The 19,267-nt window shown below is 40.7% G+C and overlaps 2 protein-coding genes and 1 long non-coding RNA gene across 3 annotated transcripts; 1 reads left to right on the top strand and 2 right to left on the bottom strand.

Annotated features, from left to right (window-relative positions):
• Positions 1-2,567: 2,567 nt before the first annotated feature.
• On the bottom strand, positions 2,568-6,785 carry LOC122030076 (long chain base biosynthesis protein 2a-like). Its single transcript, XM_042589224.1, has 12 exons — positions 6,261-6,785; positions 6,111-6,176; positions 4,948-5,036; positions 4,679-4,824; positions 4,477-4,601; positions 4,281-4,374; positions 4,008-4,171; positions 3,733-3,894; positions 3,519-3,645; positions 3,273-3,439; positions 3,065-3,172; positions 2,568-2,891 (listed from the first exon to the last, which is right to left on the bottom strand). Exons 1-12 carry the CDS (start codon positions 6,462-6,464, stop codon positions 2,817-2,819), a joined length of 1,527 nt encoding a protein of 508 aa, XP_042445158.1. The 5' UTR covers positions 6,465-6,785; the 3' UTR covers positions 2,568-2,816.
• LOC122030077 lies at positions 6,567-9,655 on the top strand. The gene is made up of 3 exons (XR_006125305.1): positions 6,567-6,706; positions 6,875-6,964; positions 9,410-9,655. It is a non-coding gene; the product is annotated as an uncharacterized LOC122030077 (long non-coding RNA).
• A 6,732-nt stretch (positions 9,656-16,387) lies between these two features.
• LOC122030084 (protein SOB FIVE-LIKE 5-like) lies at positions 16,388-17,931 on the bottom strand. Its single transcript, XM_042589240.1, has 4 exons — positions 17,132-17,931; positions 16,955-17,050; positions 16,792-16,866; positions 16,388-16,675 (listed from the first exon to the last, which is right to left on the bottom strand). Exons 1-4 carry the CDS (start codon positions 17,504-17,506, stop codon positions 16,643-16,645), a joined length of 579 nt encoding a protein of 192 aa, XP_042445174.1. The 5' UTR covers positions 17,507-17,931; the 3' UTR covers positions 16,388-16,642.
• Positions 17,932-19,267: the final 1,336 nt, after the last annotated feature.

Genomic DNA, 19,267 nt, shown 5'->3' with positions numbered 1-19,267 from the left:
ATCCCAAATATCCCACCTTTTATCATTGACAAAGTTTAATTTTATCCAACTAAAGGCGCCTTCCATCGCCTAACTCAAAGTGCCTTCTATCGGGTGAAGGCGCCTCGGGTACTGTTCACCCGAGATATTTTTGTACTCCTTTTACCTTACAAAATGTTAGTCCAACACAAAATATCTAACTTGCAAAATAAAGTTAGCACAATAAAAATAAGCAGTTTAGTAATTAGATCATGTCTCCTTAAGACCAAGATCTAGTCAGTGGCTCAATTTAGGTTTCCGAAACAGACATAAATTGAACCTGCGTCTAAAGTCCCAAATTGTAACTGGTCCTCACTAGATCACTCTCCTCTAATGACTTACCTTACTTACATTGCATAATCACTTGACTCTACCTCGGTCCACTAGGTCTTCCCGCCAGTTTTCAAGTTCACAGACCCAACTGGACTTCAACCAGCTATCAGATCCTGCGAACCCTGCTGGACTTCTCGCCAAATATCAGGTCACTTTTTGACTTATCTGGACTTCTACGCTAGCTATTAGGTCCTCCAGACCTAACTGGATTTCAGCCTGGTGTCAGACCAATCAAGTCATGCACACTTGGTAGAAAGGTTAGGTTACACAATACATCTAACTTTAATGCACTTACCATTCCTCAAAACTCAGGTTTGATCATTGATGTCAACTGCAGCAACACGTTAGTGTTGTTTTACACAAACCAACACCAATGTGTGCAAACCAACACCATGTTAGTGCTGCTTTGGTGTTGGTCTTTAATGACTAACACGTTGGAGCTGATCTTTAAATATTAGCTCCAATGTTGGTGCTGGTTTATGTTGGGGTTGCAAGGTTGCAAACATAGTCCCACATTGAAAACATATGGGAAAGATCATAAGTTTATAAGAGAAAAGATATCTCCATTAGCATGAGGCCTTTTGGGGAGAGTCTAAGAGCAAAATCATGATGACTTAGGCCCAAAGTGGACAATATCATGCAATTGTGGAGATATCTAAATTCTTTTCAATCCTACAATTGGTATCAGAGCCCGGACTGCTAGAAGTTTAACCGTCGACTGTGCACAAGAGGTATGGCCTGATTGAGCCATGTGAGTATAATATTGACCTCGAACAAACAAAGTGGGGCTCCTATGTTCGGATCAAGAGGATCAGATACCAGGCAGGAAGTCATAGTTGCAGCTAGGCAAGGAAGTCCTAGTAGGTTAAGTGGACCGAGAGGCAGGAAGACCTGGTGGGTCGAGGATCAGACGTGGGAAGCCTGTGGTCTTTTGTTTAAGGGGGGATTGTTGAGGTTGCAAGGTTGCAAACATAGTCTCACATTGAAAACACATGGGAAAGTTTATGAGGCCTTTTGGGTAGAGCCCAAGAGCAAAACTATGAGGGCTTAGACCCAAAGTGGACAATATCATACCATTGTGTAGATATCTAAATTTTTTTCAATCCTACAATTTGTAGAAGCTAATACCACTTTGCACGCAAGAGAGAGAGAGATAAAAGAAGTACAAACTAGTACCACTTTATATGCAGAAGAGAGAAGAGAATTATTGTATGCAGATGAGAGATATTAAAAAATTTGAATCAAAGTCGCGTCAAGTGACCACGTAGGCTATCGCTATATATATATATATATATACAAAATTGATACACTGCCCGATGATTCTTGCACGACCATGAGCGAAATCCAACGTGGCCAAAACTTAATTTTTTTAATCTCTTTCTCATCTGCATATAACAACTTTTCTCTCTTTCCTTTTAAATTAAAATAAACAACTCATTTCTCTCTCCTATGCTTGCATACAATAATTACTGTGGTGCTGATTTTTAAAAGTGATATAGCTACTACAAAGTGTAATAGTTATTATATAGCTACTGAGTTATAACAGCTACTGCACCGTTGTAGCAGCTGCTGTACAGTTGTAGCAGCTATAGCTGCTGCAATATTATAGCAGTTATAGCACAATTATAGTAGGCACTGCACCGTTGTAGCAGTTACTGTAGCGTTGTAACTACTGCATATTTGTAATAACTACTGCACCGTTGTAATAGCTACTTCACAGTTATAGCAGCTACTTTACAGTTGTAGTAGCTACTTCACAGTTATAGCAACTACTACATAATAGGTGCTATAACGTTATAGTAACTACTTCACAGTTGTAATAGCTACTGGCAATTGTAGCAGCTACTTTACTGTTCTAGCAGCTACTTCACAGTTGTAGCAGCTACTTCATAGTTATAGTAATTGCTGGACAGTTATAGCAACTACTTCATAGTTACTACATAGTTATAGCAGCTACTACATAATAACTGTTACAATATTATAGCATCAGTATCACAGTGATTGTTGTATGTAATAAAAGAGAGAAAATATAATTTTATTTTAAGAAGAAAGAGGAAAAAATTATTATATGTAGATAAGAAAGGGATTAAAAAAATTAAGTTATACGCAAAACTCTTGTCCGTGTGATGATTAAAATTATTTGAAAGCTATAGTCTACTTATTCACACCCTTTACATAAAATTTTATTAATAAAAAGAATTTATATAAACAGCAGTCAGAGAATCACAAAATATTCGCTTTTCATAAATATGAAATAACATATGAACAATTGTAGTAAAAAGTAGAATCTATCATGACTTCCACATCGTCGGCCCCATATGAGGAGGTAAATCGGAAAATAACATATGAACAAGGCTTTTGCCCAAACAGGTAATCTATTTTCGATGATCAAAAGGGAATGACGGAATTAAATATATATATATGTAGGTAACATGTATTTCTTTTGTTTCTGTCTTTGTTTTCTCTCAATCAAACTTTATCTTCTCTGGTTCGGCAGGGAGGCACTTCGCCCCTACAAGATCACCAACTTCGCTGATGACCTGAAAGAATTATGCAACAAGGATTGGAAAAAGACTTCTGATCTAACTGTCTCGTTAAATTAAACAACCATGTCTGACTGGTCTCTTTCCAAACAGCTCAAGATAGAATAATCAAAGTCTGGAAAATTCATCCCACAAACTAATTGGCAATCTTTAGACAAAATTTTCTTTACCTTCAAGCCTCTTATCAGGTCTTCCCTGGTATGGGAAGCTGATATGCAGATCCTGGCCCTGGCAAGCAAAACCGGGGTTGCAGGGTATGCTACAATCACAACCGCAACCTACAAGAAAGATCCATCATTGATCAGAACTAGCAACGCAAATGATATGATCTTATATCGCAGCACAAAACATGGCGACACTGCCTAGCCAGATACTTACATTCTGCCTTAAGCATTCACGAGAAAAAGCAGGGAGTTTAGCTAAGTTGTATAGCATAATAGACATGACTGGTGAGTCATTGTCGCCAAGAACCACAAAGCCCGTCTTCTTAAGTTCTGATCGGAAGTAGTTGCTGCTCTCGCGAATCTGTGCAAGCTTCTTGGCTCCTGGTTTAACCATAAAGCAAGTTGTACTTAGGTGTCATTACAAAGTGACCGGGGGTTTGCTGTGGCTGTAAACCCTCACCTCTGTTTGATCCATCTTCCCCAAGAACAACCTTGATTGCAGATATTACTTGTTGAACTGCTGGTGGCGACATGGACGTGGCATAGAGATGAGCTGGGCAAGCGTACCTGAGGTACTGAATGATATCCTGAGAAACAAAATGGTTCAATTCATATTAACACGCCTTAGGACAGAGATACATCACATTAAGCACTAAGTTATTCAAGAGGTAAACCTCTGAAGCTGCAATATAGCCTCCACAGGACCCAAATGACTTGGTAAAAGTTCCCATCATGATATCAACATCAGCTGGATCCACCCCGAGGAGCTCACAAACACCTCTGCCAGATTTTCCAACAGCGCCTATGCTGTGTGCCTCGTCCAAATATATGTATGCCTGACCCAGAAAGACAATAGCTGTTTCTCCATACTCGTAGAATATGTGGTTAAGTGGATAGAAAATGGTGAATATGTGTTAGAGTCGAATCTCAACATGGAACTTTGACAAACCTTGTACTTCTTGCAGATAGCTACTATCTCAGGCAGCTTAGAGAACTCTCCTTCCATACTGTATATTCCTTCCACAATGACCATTATCTTCTTCCATGGTTCGCCAGTGCCAGGCTGCCCCTTAACTATCTGCTTTCTCAGCAATTCTTCCAACTGAGACGGACCTGCCATCCAAAATAAGCCTTTGATAAAATCCTGGAGGGGAGCTCAGTAACATCAATTCGTCAACAGTTTAATCGAATTGAGAAAAGCTCAACAACATGTCGTGCTCACTGTTGTGTTGGAAAACCATAACTGTGGCACCAGAAGCTCGAGCACCATTGACGATGGAATTATGGTTGAATGAATCACTAATGATTAGACCACCCTGTTCGAGTACAAGAGTACGAATTAGCACTCACATAAACTCATTTTTGATACCCGATTGCATGAACATGTGAAGAAAAACAAGTTAAAATTGAATATGAACCTCTCCAACTAAAGCAGGAATTATGGAAGAGTTTGTCACATATCCCATGCCAAAAGTAATAGCCGCAGGTTTCCCCACAAATCGTGCTATCAACTCCTCAAGTTCAGTATGCAACTTAGTGGTCCCTTATCAAGCAGAAGCCCGACCTCTTTAGGGGAAAAATGAATTCTTTAGACTTTTTCAAGGAGAAAACTCTACATACCTGCATCTGCCCGAGAGCTGCAAGTAGTAGGAGCATAACTCTCGAGAGATTCGATCACACGAGGTGTGCAGTACTCGTCTCCTGCTGCAAAACCAAGATAGTTGTATGATCCGAGGTTGAGGCACCTTGTTGTGTTTGTAGTTCGGCTGCATACATGAACGGTTTGCAATGAAGAACTCCTCTTGGTTTGAACAATATCTTTCTTCTTTCTTCTTTTTTTTTTAAAAAAAAATCATGATGGGATTGACATCAATGCAAAATTAACCTACTGTAGAGTCTTGTTATTGTCATTGGAGTAACGCTCAACCACATCGATCCAAGCATCCGGTGCACTCGCAATTGGGCGACCAAAACAATCCTGCCATTCAAACAAACATGTTCACTGATCATCTGAAACATCATCGCCTTACCTAAATCATTCTGTATCACAACCCTTCTACTGAGGCATCTCTACATCTCCTTGTCACCCACCTAACTCCAATTTAATTCAAATTAATTATAGTCCACAACTTCTTCGTCAGAGCAAATTGAAACTCAGCCACAGCCTCATGCATGTGTCAAATCTTTTACTATTTGCCTAGTAATGAACTGGGAGAATACATACTAGGACTGAATACAGCAATTGGTTCAAGAGAACCTTTGCAACACCCAAACAAATCCAAAATAGAAGCAAAAATGAAGGATAACAGCAACAAAAACAAATATTAGTGGATTAAAATTATGAAGATTCTCTAACCTAGAAAAAAATATTGGATCTCCATTCACGGACTAGAAAACCAAATACCATATGCTGACCAAGCTAACTGACAACTTGATGCGAGAAGACTCCCTCTCCCAAAAGAAGCCTACACTAGTTGGACGTGCTAAGCACAAGCTAAACAAAGTCTCTTCCAACATCAATCACGTCGATTAAGAAAAATTTTCATTGACCCGAGCAAAGAGACGCATTCAAAAGAAAATTGCGGCAGGTAAAAAAGATGGCGTATATAGGTTACAAGATCCTGGGCATCGATGTCATTTGATTCAAAAGAAATTGAATCATTGACCGATCCGAGCCGAACGAAACTGGACGCAGATGATCCACCCTGAACGATGAAGATAAACCAAAAAAACTACGTCCTTTTCCTACTCTGCCTTTTGTCTTCCAGAAGCGTGTCGTTTCTCCGCCGCTGGCCCGCCTCCCCGGTGGTAATACGAACAAACGCGTGGGGCGGCGGCGGCGGCGCTAAGCAGCATCTGCTGGCGTGTTCAGGGAAGATTAATTGAACCGGGTTCGGGCATTTGTGCGAGTTGAACCGTTTAAGAAATTCGGCTTTTCGATCTGACTAGACAACAATCAGCACTTCACTTCCACTCGAGCACAAAGATCCTAACAATTCCGAAGAGGAAGAAGACGCAGAAGAACAAAATGCCAAAAGGAAATTGGACCGACCTGGATGCGGTGGTAGATGCGACGGGTGTAGAAATCCTCGAACGCCGGACATATGGGCGCATAACCCTGCCAGAAATAAAAAAAACTCGATCCTTTAACCCTGATGCGACCGGCGAAAAGTCTGGCGGTGGAGGAGAAAAGAGCAAACACCTTGGGGTCGTCGGACTTGGACCAGTTGAGGAGCTTGCGGAAGAGGTCGCGGAGGAGACCGAAAGCGAAAAAGATTCCGTAGCCGATGAGGGTGAGGAGGGCGGTCGGGAAAGTGAGCCTCACCATCCGGCGGATCTCCCGCGGCACCGCGAGTGGGGGAATGGGCGGTAGCGGCGGGAGTAGGAGGAACAGCGGCGGCGACATCGCCGGCCGTTCTGCCGCTGAAATGATAGGGGAGGGATGGAGGGAAGAGTATTCGTGGAGGGAGAGGGTGCGCTCTAAGTCGGGCTTTTAATGGCTACTCTCGACGCCCATGGCGGACGGTGACCGCCGAACATATGTCGTTATTAAAGTTGTTGTTTGGTTGGCGTTGAGAGAGGTCTGCACGCACCAGCGCCGAATTGAAGCGGGGCCATGGCGGATCCAGTGACAGTAATTTTTTTTTCGTAAGCACCTCCCCCATCGACTGCTAATACTTCGCCCGTACTCCTCTTGGGGAGGCACTTTATCGTTTTGTAATCGTATTCCTCCACACCTCCCCCAATCTACACGTCTATTTATGTACATCACCACTGAATGTGCTTAGACCTGGTTGCTTTCTTTATCCAAAGCAGGTGAACGTTGACCATGTAACCTGGTGGGATCGACCTCAACTTTAACAGCTCGGATGTGGATGGTTGGAGGAGACGAAGAGATCGGATTGGGTATGGCTTCTTCCATACTTCAAGTTAAATAGAAAAAAAAGGTGTTTCTTTCTTCCTGATGCTAGCTCTTAAGTATGTCTACTGCTCCAACATTGATGTGACTACCATGGTAGATGACGGGGTGGTAGTTTACATTTAAAGAGTAAACGTTAACTTTTTTGTTCTACCAACATTTGCAAGCCAGTCAAGGCGGCCCGTGACAAGCATGAACAGTCCTTACTATACCTCAACGCTCCAAGAGGGGCAATACAGCTTATCTTTGATCCCTTTTGTTGAGACTTTAATGAGTGCTACAGTTTGTTATCTTTGTCAATAGGGAAGCCAGAATCTTGAAGTCATGTAGTAGTCATTTGGTCAGTTTGCTAAGAGAATAGAGAAAAAACATTCCATTTCCACCAGAAAAAAGAATAGGAAAAACCAGGGAGATGATTTGACAAACTTACGTTCCTGCCTTCATTCTGTCCACAGTAGGCAAGTTTTACGAAAGGTCTTTTGTACAGTCATTCCAACCTGCATAAAAATGCTTCACCATATTATAGACCCACTCTGGTCCATGGGGGAACTTAATAAATCATCATTCTCCAACTTGATATTATGTGAACAAGGAGTCATCTTACAAGGTCCCTTCAACAATAAGAATTCAGTTGCAATTGGAAGAACATAATGTAGGAGATTGGTTTGTTTATGAAGGAATTAGAAAGCAAAACATGGCAATTACGAAGTTTTATTGACCCGAATTGAATATGAGGCCCATTATCCAATATAATTTGTGAAAATTTCCTAGTTTATGAGGTACCATCCGTTGTAATGGCAATTCTTTGAATGCCCTTGGCGTTCTTTTAGTAGTAGCCGTGAGAAAGACTTCAAATTTGTTATATGTTCTGCTATCATGGTAGGACGATATTCCAACAAATTGTATAAAAGTAGTAGCAATATGAAAGCTATTTTTCTATTTGTATCACCTTGGTCACTAGTCATTCGAAACAATTAATGCAAAAATTTAGTTATTACTGTTCTTCCTCAGTTAATTTACTCTTCGTTTTCTAATTCTTTCGCTATCTTCAATCTATAACTATATATATATATCTTCTATTCAACACTAGTTTTAAGTGTTTCCGTCATTCATTATTCTTTCCATGCATTTTAGAGGTCATAGACACATGGTGGGATAAATCCCAGGTCGGTTCCTGAGAATCGACCCCGACCATTACGCCAGAGATGTCATGCGTTCACCGTCTACGCTACGCACTGAGGGCATTGCACTTGCTCTTGAAAAAAAAAATGATTAATCAGGTTGGATAGCATCGAGCCTGGGTGATCGGCCCGGTCACACGGAAGTTTCCCACCGACCACCAGGATAAATCGGGAAGCGTTCGCAGTGGGCAGCCCAGGAACCCAACATCTTTTAGTTGCGTGCCCCATTTGAAGAAATTTTTTTTACAAATTCATCATAACTGGGGCTCGAATCGTGGATACCTGGGTGATAACCTGGATACTCTACCGCTGCATCATAGCTCCGAGGGCGTTTGTACTTGCTCTTGAAGCCATTATGGTAGATGGAGTTCCTTTTATTCATGTTTTCCTATGGGGACTCAATGCAATTAAGGAAGTCTTCTACTTTAAAAGCACCATACCAACTTTTGCTTCTTGCAAGTGTATATGACTTAATGATGAGGGACGTCATATTCGCTTAATATATGTAAACCAACAATAAAATCAAGAGTAAATCGCTCTTTAATTAAGTATAATATTGTTGGGCCCTCTATCACGAGCACAAACAGTTATTATTTTGTCTTCATAAGAGTTGTTTAATTGGTCTATCAGAAAGATTAAGACATGGAAACTTCAAAGTATGAGATAGTCAAATTCTATGCTTTTAAATTTTACTTTTATGCTAGAAGTACTAACGGTGCTTAATCATGGTGTAACAAAACTTTATACGGCCATAGTTAACTTGAATGCATGTTTCACAATGTTACAATGTCATAGTTCCTTGTTAAAATTGGAAATGTAAGAAACAAAAAACACACTTCTCGTTCCTTTGGATTCACATTGGAGTATTTTTCTCATCAAAAATTTTGACAGTTTTATTGTTTATATATTACATTTAATTATAGGATTTGTGCTGAACCAGACTTTAGTTATGTTTGTAGGATGCTTCCATTCCTTGATCTCAATCTGCTACCTGAACCAATTCTGCATATAATTTTGAGTCAAATGAATTGATATGACTTCGTACCCTGGCAATTTCAGAGAGAAGGATGGTGGAATAACCACTGCTTTCTGAAACTCCATTAAGCTTTTCCTTTTTCCTCTATGCCTTTTATAACTTGCATAGAAATTACTGAGGTCTGTCCAAATCTCAGTAATGCGACTCGTGAGATATTATCTGACGGTTTTCTTCCTTACACCTGTCAATAAGTCTATTATTGTGAATATTTCCAGATATCGAAGGAAGCTAAAGGATGCATCATGAATTAGCATTAGAAAAGGTTCTGAAATAATGGGAGTTCCAGGGAAGACGGGGAATATCTCTGGTGAAGAGAACTAAAGAGAGAAACATAGAGCAATACATGTTACCATCTTAAGATAACCACATTTAGTTTTTATTATCTGTATTTCACAAATTTGTTATTTTTTTTAATCTTTGATTCAATGGATTTACTGTGACAAATTCTAACGAGCTTATATAGACACTTTTTATATTATGAAAATCCAAATCCCTTGAGAATCACCGTAGCAGAAAAACTTGAATTCTCCGCAACCAGATCCTAATGGATTAACAATTTAATCAACTATTTCTGAAACTTATGTAGTTCCATTTGAAGTACTCGAAGAACTCAGATATGATTCAGGAAAAGCTAGATTTGCTTACAAACAAGCAAAATGGTTTCTCCTGACTTATTTTATATTATCTCATCAATTTTTCTTGTTTTAGAATTTTGTAAATACGCAAGTCAAATAACAACCAAACATCATCATGCTTTTTCATTTTCAAACTACCTTTGTAGCTAATGATGCTAGACACTCTTAATAATTTAAAATTGTTTTGTCAGTGTGATTTTCTGTCACATTCAGAAACCATAGAGTTAGAACAGCTTTCCTTGAGTCCATGCACCTATACTTTTTTTTATTTTAGTTTGATAAAACTAAGGTTTATCAGACTAAGGATCTGTCTTAAGATTGCCCATTTTAAATTCTAAGGTTTCTATGAATTTGGAAGTTACCACTTAGCAGGTTTCCTTACTAAGGCTTAATTGGTTTACATAGGACGTATTAGTTCACGTAAGAATGGATGTAGAATACCAAAAGAAATTATTCATGTTCAAGAAAGTTTGAACAATACTATTGTAACTATTACTAATGTATGAGGTCAAGTGCTTTCTTAGGCCTCCGCTAGTACTTCTGGATTCAAAGGCCCAAGAAGAGGGACACCCTATGCTGCTCAAGCAGCAGCAGTAAATGTTATAATTGATGGATAGTTGTTGAAGTTTATTCTGATTTGGATAATTGAACTAGTAATGCATCCAGGCTAGAAATTGATGGTTAATTATGTTTTTATGCTTTGTTCATGCCACTGTCTGTAGAAACTAGATATTACTTCAAAATGAAAACGAAGGACTATGATTATTCTTAATTTGGAAGAATAAGCATTGGTTTGTTTATATAAATTGTACTTCAGAAATGAGTAGATAGTCAGAATATGATCTGAGACGAGTTCTCCTGGGATGCTGATGGACCTTTGTGATTCAGAGACAAATTTTGTTCCTGGATTGAGCTTGCATTACATCCAGGTGGTACACAAATATTTAGAGATCTTACATGTTTGTTATGCTACTTTATTCAGCTTCTTTTTTTTCCCTGGGAAAATAGAGTTTGAGCATCTTGATTCGTCTCTTCACTTGAGTTTGAGCTTCTTGATTCGTCTCTTCACTTGGTGGGTATTGGCAATATGTTTGTCCCCTTATGCTTGCAGGGTCAAAATACCTGATTATGTTAATCAAACATGAGAATTTGATGTCGTGGGAGCTCTGACCAGTTCTGGATTACTTAAATTGGTTTGAACATCAAAGCATACTATTTGTTCGCATCAGAACTTATAATCTAAATTCTTAATAGCCTTAGCATTTTGAGTCATTTTATTTTATTTTTTATGGCTAATTACAGTTTGGAAATCTAAAGTGTTCATTGCCCTTCGCAAATTGTTTACATATTCTGATTATTGTTTTGAACTCTGATTTGTATATTAGGACATTTTAGCAGTTATTACCTGTTGAATCCAAGGCAAGATCTCCTTTTGTGGTCCAGGGGATGTGTCACTCGTATTTGCGACCAAATCGTGGTCGCGATCCGGTCGCAAATGGTTGCGATCCCTTCCTGGGTTCACCGTCCCACCAGGTTATAGTTTTTGTTCAGAACGGGCGGCCGAAGGCCGTCCGGCCGCCCGCTCCGAACAAAAACTATAACATGGTAGGGACGATGAACCCAGGAAGGGATCGCAACCATTTGCGGCCAAATTGCGACCACGAACCGGCCACAAATACGAGTGGCACATCCTCTGGATCACAAAAAAGTGATCCAAGAGATCTGTGCTCGTTGAATCCTGTCCCGATACGAGGTGTCAGAGCTCAGAACTGAAGGAAAACTTAAAGGCTGTCCCTTAGTTGTCCTGCTTAGTTAGGGTGGTCCACCTCTTGCTAGAAGTCCCATTCCTTCAAAACAAAACCTTGGAGAATTGGATGACCTAAACTTGTCATTGTCCAAAAGTCGACTTGGAGTGGTCATCAGAGCCATGTCACAATCATCAAAGACAAAAACGACCACTTACGTAGTTGTTTTTCAGTTAATTTCCCAGGTGCCTAAATCACGGGACAAATATATAGCCGGATTGCTACTCTTGGAATACCTGCTGCACACCTACTAGTTAACCACTTATGATTTGTTTAGAGAAGAGACTCAAAGATTTATTTATTTATTGATGGGAAAAAAAATCACATATGTATTCACGACTTTTCCCGCTATAAACTTAGTTCCACTGAAACTTAGTGTAGAACTCTTGGTTCACTTCCTATAATATTACGTATACGTCAGCCCCTGGTGGACTGACTCCCTAAACTCTTTCAATAAAAATTAGTTACTACTATAACAAGATGAATAGTTAAAATACAAAATAGCCAAGACTAAAGCAAATGCATTTATCTAGGATGCCTCCAGGATGTAATCTTCACTGTTGATGTGGAGCCCAAGATATTTAGTTGATGTAGTAGAAGACATGACTCTCTTTGGAAGTCAGATGGTTGCTCAAGAACGAAATTAAAAACCAATTATCTGTTCGAAGAGAAGCTACTATATTCCTCTTGCTTTCCCCAAACTTCTCCTTGATGTGGTGGGATCCTGCAGCTCCCATGTGACTCATATGGTCAAAAGTGGTGTTGTGCTGTCAATCAAAGTCAAGGTAAGTTAAACTTGACCCTAAAAAAATCAGACCTGGTCCAGATGGGATTTGGATTTGATCGAACCTTCTCAGTGCCTTCATCCTAAGGATTTGCTTGAAGATAAGATAACTGCTAAAATTTAGCCTTAGAATCCGGCATCATCCATGTCTTCGCACCGAAACTCGACATCCTCTTAGGCTTAGATCTCAACATTCTCTCAACCTCAGTAGTTGATATTCCTTCATGTCTTGGCCTCAGTCGTTGACATCCTCTCAGACTCAGTCTTAGATTCAGCATCATTCATGTCTCGGCTTCAATTGCCAACATCATCCACGTCTCAATCTTAGATCCTTGCATTGCACCTCTCTCGGCCTCAGTCACCAACACTCTCCATGTCTCGACCTTAGTCGTCGACATTTTCCACGGCTCAGTCTTAGATCTAGGCATGCATCGCACCTCTCTCGACCTCAATCGTCGGCACTCTCCATGTTTTAGCCTTAGCCGCTGACATCCTTCACGCCTCAATCTCAGATATCGGCATCGCACCTCTCTCAGTCTCAATTGCTAATACTCTCCATGTCTCGACCTTAATCTCAGATCTCGACATCATCCTCTCTCAGGCTCAATTGTCGACATTCTCCATGCTTTAGTCTGAGATCTCAGTATCATCTCTACCTTCGTCTTTAGTCGTCGACATCCTCCGTGCCTCAGCTTCAGTCGCCGACTTTATCTATCCTTAAGACTACTCAACATTGACGTCATCTCCTCATCTGTCCTTGGATCTGACTGGCACTAAACTCTAATTTGACGAAATCATTTTTTCAAAAGATGCAGACAACGATGGCGAATATTCTAGAACACGTGGCACTAGTGAATGGAGAAGTAGTTATGTGGTTGTCAGATCTGGTTCCTTAGATATCCTCCTTCAAACATGTGGTGCCTAGTGGATAGAGAGACAACTAACGACTATCAGATCTGGTCATGCATTCTTTTTTTCGGCACCATCAAACTCTCGCTTGCTTCTTCTTCCTGCTCTACTTTTCATGCCTCAAGTAAATCCTAATTTAAGCGTTGGAGTAGCCTATCAGTAGCCTGTCAGGACTCTCCAACGCTTGTCTAACTCTCTTGAAGTGTGTTTCAAGTCCTCCTTATACTCTTCACCAACGATCTTTGAAGTACGCACACGTCGAATCATTCATTGACTAGTCGAATCATTCATTGACTAGTGACTTGACTATCTATGATATTTGGCCAGAACACTCCTATTGATTTATTGGCCCGTCAATCAATAACTGGACCAGATCAATTTAGTGAAAGGAATAACTTTCAGATGTTTAGTATAGCCTTGCCAGCCACTGCCAGCGATGAATTCTGCTAAATGGTCGTCGCTAGAGAAAAATACAAGTGGTTTATCCCTCGCGCTTTTGATCAGAGTGATTTATAATGAACATCAGAACCAGCACGTGATGAGTGGCCTGCGATGCTGATAAAGGTGACGATAATGATGAGTAAAGCAGTCATAAAGTTGGGGCGTTGTGGTTCTTGTCGCATATGTTTGTGCCTTAGTTTAAGTCTTGTTTGAACTTGTGGGATCCCTGGACTAAGTCAAAAGCTGCATCCTTCTGATGAACTTCATTTGCTTAGACATTCTTATTACTTTCTGCAGCCAGGTCCCTTTTATCCTGTCCTTATATTTTGCGCTTGATAGATTGTTAAGTCTGTTAAATTATTGCAAGACAAACTAGTGATTGGGGGGTGGGGTGGGGGAACTTTCTTTTTCTTTTTTTTTTTTTTGAAAAAGGATGGAGTGAACAGTTCGCTCAATAGGAAAAATCTTCCTATTGATATATGGTCAATTTGAAAACTGTTTTCAAGGGTTGATGTTTCCCATTAATAATGTCTCTTCTTATAAGTTATCCCAGACCTTGATATATTGACCGTCCTTTTGGGGGATTCTTCTTTAGTGATTTTAAGATTTCTGGAGCAGGAAAGACTCCTTAAAGTGACTTCAAGATGGTAGTTTTATTTAGTTTTCATTTGCTCCCTGATGAATAGATCATCAAGAGCCTCACTTTCGCTTTTAAACAGATTTGCGCATTGATTACATGGGGTTGGGACTCTCCTATGCAACAAACTCAAAGGAATGCAGGTTTAACATTCTCAGATGGAAACTAATCTGGTCAAAGAATTTGCCTTCCGTTGCTGCTGTTGAACAATAGTCAGTAAATCTACTATCACGCTCTGAGAAGGTGATCGGGATTACCAAGGTAGCATGTTACTCCCGCTTGTGCTTATGTCTTGGATTAAGAGTCTATGGAGCTAAGAGCCTCAGACCTAGTGCACATGAGGCCTGTGTTTGAGGTGAGACCGGCATCGAAATACGCATTAATTGCACGTGCACATGTGCGCATATGAGAGTATGTGCCTGTGTGACTGTGCACGTGCTCACATGAAGAGTAGTGTGATGGTTGGGCACACATGCAAGGCAAGTGCTACACCCTCGCCATTCCCCAATCCTCTCCATGAATGACCCATCTCTGGTGATAACTTGATGGCACAACCAAATCCATTTATGATGGAGAGAGTTTAGGAGAAGGTTGGGGTGATTGGAAACAATGGGATGTTTATTCCATACCACGTAGGTGACTGCAGCAAGGCTGGCCCTCATTTGTTTAGTTGTCTTCTGTTCTCTCTCCGCTGATAGATTATTTTTAAATGAAACTGAGGAGAACAACAGTAGAAATGGGTGAACATTCCAAACTCCAAGTGCTCCACGGGCATGATTGACTGGAGAATTAATTTAATTACATAGTAGCACGAACACATGGACAAAGACAGTTCCAAAGGGGACAGTGTTGTAGGCACTAGACCTTAAAAAAAATTGGGGGACATGAAGATATTGAGCTTCATTGAGTTGAGGGATCATTATATTTATATTTACCACATGCTCCGGGCATGGAAGATTTAAAGGAAGGATCTCAGATTTAAAAGTTCACAAGTATCCTGTGTGGGGGTCTGGCTGGCACTTGCTCAAGGGCATCTTGTTGGAATTTTCCTTCAAATTAACCAAGTAAACCTAGGCTTTGGTTAGACTAAATAAAGGGTGCAGCACCTGTGGACTTTGTCCTCAAAAACACAGACACTGTTTTATCCCCGTACTATGTCTACTGGGAAGAAAAGACCACTGTATTCTCCATCTCTGTGAAAGGATCACTCAAATGAGAAATAAACCCAGGCTTTAGTATCAATATCGCTTTCAATTGGATAGCAATTCAGAGAATTTGAAAAAGAAAGGAAATTTCAAAGAATTTGGGCCCTTCAGGAAACAGTAAAAGAATCCTACAAGGATTGCACTGAAGCCAAAACAAGGTACCCATGTTTCTCTTTCACGTGTCCTTTGTTGTTGGATCAAACCTCCTATGGATAAATTTGTCATGCATGCGTCCTTTTTGATACAAAGCAGCAGGCAGTCGTAGTCGCAGGAAACGTTCAACTTTTTCTCCTTTTTCCATTTTTTCGCAAGAGAGTGACATGTACCATTCGTTAACATTCATCGGGAGTTAAATCTTCGATCTTACCCATCAACGGGTAAGTGTTTTGTTCCTCTGTCACGCTGATAATGAAAGCGACTATGACTGTGACTACGAGTGTAACTTCTGTTGACAAGCGACATCCTATGGTAACTCTTGTTGTCCACTATTCGGTAAGTCGTAGCACTTGGGAAATTTGCTGATTGGATAAGGGTTTTTGGTCTGTGCATTTTAATATTATTGTGGCAGTAAATAAATTAGTTAACTGATATATTTCTAATCACGTGATGGCAGGCTGGAAGGTTGTGGATCGACCATGGGCATGTTCTATTTGGAGTGCTCGTGGAAAGTTGGAGATGAGGCTGAATGAGAAAGATCATGGTAAGTATGGATCCATAACTGTATAAAACCTCCGAGCCTCATGTGGTTACCTCCATTCATGACAAAAAAAAACGAAGTTAAAAAAAATAAAATAAAGAAAACAGAAGACTGTTTATTTCTGTTTTCCCTCCTCTGTTGCTTAGGGTGCTTACTTCCAACTACGTTGGCATGCCACTGTTTGCTTCCAACAACATTGACATGCCACAAGAAAAATAACAGAGAGGAGACGGAGAGAGAGACGACACAAAAAAAATTAAGCAAGATCTCTTTGAGATCTCTTAGATTCATCCTTCTGATTCTTCTACTGAGCAGGGGATATAGGATCAATCTCTTCAAATCTTCTTTCCACTTTCTTTCCTTGACATCTATAGAAGTCGAACAAACCAAAGCAAACGAGAATGAGTCAGAGAACACACCACACGCGTAACCTGATTTATTTATTATTAACATGAGACAATGCTGATCATGGAAATCTCTTAACTGGTCTTGCAGGTATTGGCTTCACTAGAGAAGTGGATTGAAGGAAGCCCATTTGCTTTTCTGTCGTATTGTTTCTCTGCTCAATATTTGACTACCAATTAAGACACAAAAAGCAACACCGGCAGATGTCGTGAAGTGAGCGCTTATGGGAGAGAAATATGTACCTTGAAATGGGTAGCTGAGAAGCCACCAGAGAACTCCAAATCCCCTTCCATGGGAGTCTTCATGTAGCTGCTGCTGTCCTCGCCAGCGAAGATGGCCTGCAATACGAGTGAACCCTAAGAGGTTAGTGACAAACGAGAGAAAGCGAAGTGGAACATAACCCAGATTCACATACATACCTTGGGTTGGCCGAGGAGAGGTGAACTGGCAGTGTCATCCAACAGAGAAGAGCAATGCTCCTGGCATTGCTGTTCTGGCTCAACTCGCCTCTTCTTGGCACTACCACACTTGGCCAAGCCATTTCCTTCCAAGCAAGTGCGGGAGTTGATACAGCGGAGGGAGAGCTCATCCTGTTCAACAAAGTGAGGAGGCCCAGAGGATGCATCGGAGACCATGGACAAGTCTTCTTCCTCCACCTCCTCCAAGGAGTCATCACCTTTCTTGTACTCTAGAGACAGAGAGGAGCCACAGGAGGAGTGGTCTAAGTAAGCTGTCCAACCCGATTGGCATCCACTGCTGCACTCTGAGCTGACATCCAACTCCTCCCCCAGCATGATCGGTATTTGATCTCTACCCAGCAGTATTTGCAGTTTCTATATTATGTGTCCGTCAGTGTACGTAGGTGTGGCGGTGGGAAGCAGTGGGAAGGAGAGGGGGGAGAAGAGAAGCGGAGAGAGATGAAATGAAGAGCATGAGAACCAAACCGGAGACTAGCTTTGTCCTTATGCCCTTGCCATTCTTTCTTCCCCGCACCCTGCTTTCCTCGGTGCACATGAAAAATTAAGACTGCCAGTTGGGCAATGGAGGCTTTGTTGGTGAACTTGGACTTGAAGGACAGTGAGTGAGACTACAACACTATACCACATAGATTTAGGAACAGAGAGAGAAGGGGGGTGTCTCACTCATGAATACACTCACTCTGATCTCATCTCATGCTCTGCTTCTATCGAAATCTTTGCTTCTCTCTCATCCCGTAGAAGGAATGGAGCCAAAACGGCCTCACATGCAATACAGCGAGGCAAAATGTACCTCTCCAGCCCGGCTTAAGTTTCATTATAATTCGCCTTTAAAATCCCGTGAACGGAGGAAATATTGGCGTTGAAGAGGTGAGACGCATCCTATTACTATCTGTACGGACGTAACCCTCCATCTCACTGTCGCCCCATTTAAATGATTCTCACTCGTTTAAATAAATATTCTTCATAAAACAAATCATTGAAGGCCCAATTAAGACCTGTGAAACTCTCTTCCATCCTAATTCCTTTTTATCACTTCCCTCGTGTGTAACCTGACACTTTTTAAGTCCGGTCAGGGTTATGGAGTAATGAAAGAGCATGTGTCATGCTGGAAGTCAATTCTCCTGTCCGAACCAGTTATTTCACTCCAAATCTATAATCTCATATGAAGAGTTTTTTTAAAAAATTTATTTACAATCCAGTTAGTATAGTCTTTATTTAATATTTGGATTAGTAATTCAGATATATTAATATTAAGTTATTTGTTTTAGTTGCACACACTGTTAAAACAAAATATAGAGCTCCAAAAAAACATGCATACTCGGTGCCCTGCAATCAACATTGTCAATAATGCTCCAGGCTGACATCGAACTACCAAGTGTGAGTTATTACGGAGCTTTAATTTGCACTGCAATGGATACAGCGGAGATATATTTCTTCTGCAAACTTTGATCTGCATCGGCAAAACGATCAGTCACCTAAATGCTCAATCTTGACTGTCAAAATCCACTAATCAATCAAAGAAATAGACTCCTTTCCTCTGGCGTAGTAGATTTAATTTGTGAGTCATCGGACAAAGTGGGGAACATGGAATTGAAGTTGTTATAAGCTAGTTATTTTGTAGGTTGCATGACTTGCTAAGAGAAGACGGAGGACTTTTTTCCCCTTTGTTTGGGTGATTTATTCCCTCCGGGAAACAAGGAAAGGCGTCCCATCATTGAGATGACAGGAGGGAGAGCGAGTGAATTGGATCGAGACACAGCTGGTTACCAGGGATGAAATTGCATTCCAAGCAAATTTATGGTTCAGTTGCTAGCTGCAAGGTACGTCCTACATTGAATTTAGTACAATTTCTTTCGAACATAGATGTCATAATAAACATTTCAATTAGTTGTCATCCTTATTTTCACGGAATCGGGGGGTGAATTAATTAGAACCACCTAATCTCTCTGGAGTCTGGATCCTTTTCAGTCTAAACATGCATGAACATGCACGGTTGGCCATGGCCCATGGCGAGCGCGCGCGCCCACCTCTTTGCTCTCGCGCGTAACGGAGCTCGGGACCATGATTCTTTACCTT

Source organism: Zingiber officinale, chromosome 10B, assembly GCF_018446385.1.
Source record: "Zingiber officinale cultivar Zhangliang chromosome 10B, Zo_v1.1, whole genome shotgun sequence".
Lineage (NCBI taxonomy): Eukaryota > Viridiplantae > Streptophyta > Magnoliopsida > Zingiberales > Zingiberaceae > Zingiber > Zingiber officinale.
Note: the sequence above shows the minus strand (reverse complement) of the source record. Positions and strands in the feature narration are given on the sequence as shown.

What these genes read in the sequence shown, in the direction of transcription:
- LOC122030076 (XM_042589224.1), bottom strand. Translation starts at nt 6,464, where the DNA reads ATGTCGCCGCCGCTGTTCCTCCTACTCCCGCCGCTACCGCCCATTCCC. An exon ending in CTATCTGCAAGAAGTACAAG is followed by an intron (nt 3,895 to 4,007) that starts GTTTGTCAAAGT and finishes TTTCTGGGTCAG; the next exon opens with GCATACATATATTTGGACGA. An exon ending in GTGAATGCTTAAGGCAGAAT is followed by an intron (nt 3,173 to 3,272) that starts GTAAGTATCTGG and finishes TCTTTCTTGTAG; the next exon opens with GTTGCGGTTGTGATTGTAGC.
- LOC122030084 (XM_042589240.1), bottom strand. Translation starts at nt 17,506, where the DNA reads ATGCTGGGGGAGGAGTTGGATGTCAGCTCAGAGTGCAGCAGTGGATGC. An exon ending in CTCTCCTCGGCCAACCCAAG is followed by an intron (nt 17,051 to 17,131) that starts GTATGTATGTGA and finishes CTCGTATTGCAG; the next exon opens with GCCATCTTCGCTGGCGAGGA. An exon ending in TCTCAGCTACCCATTTCAAG is followed by an intron (nt 16,867 to 16,954) that starts GTACATATTTCT and finishes AATATTGAGCAG; the next exon opens with AGAAACAATACGACAGAAAA.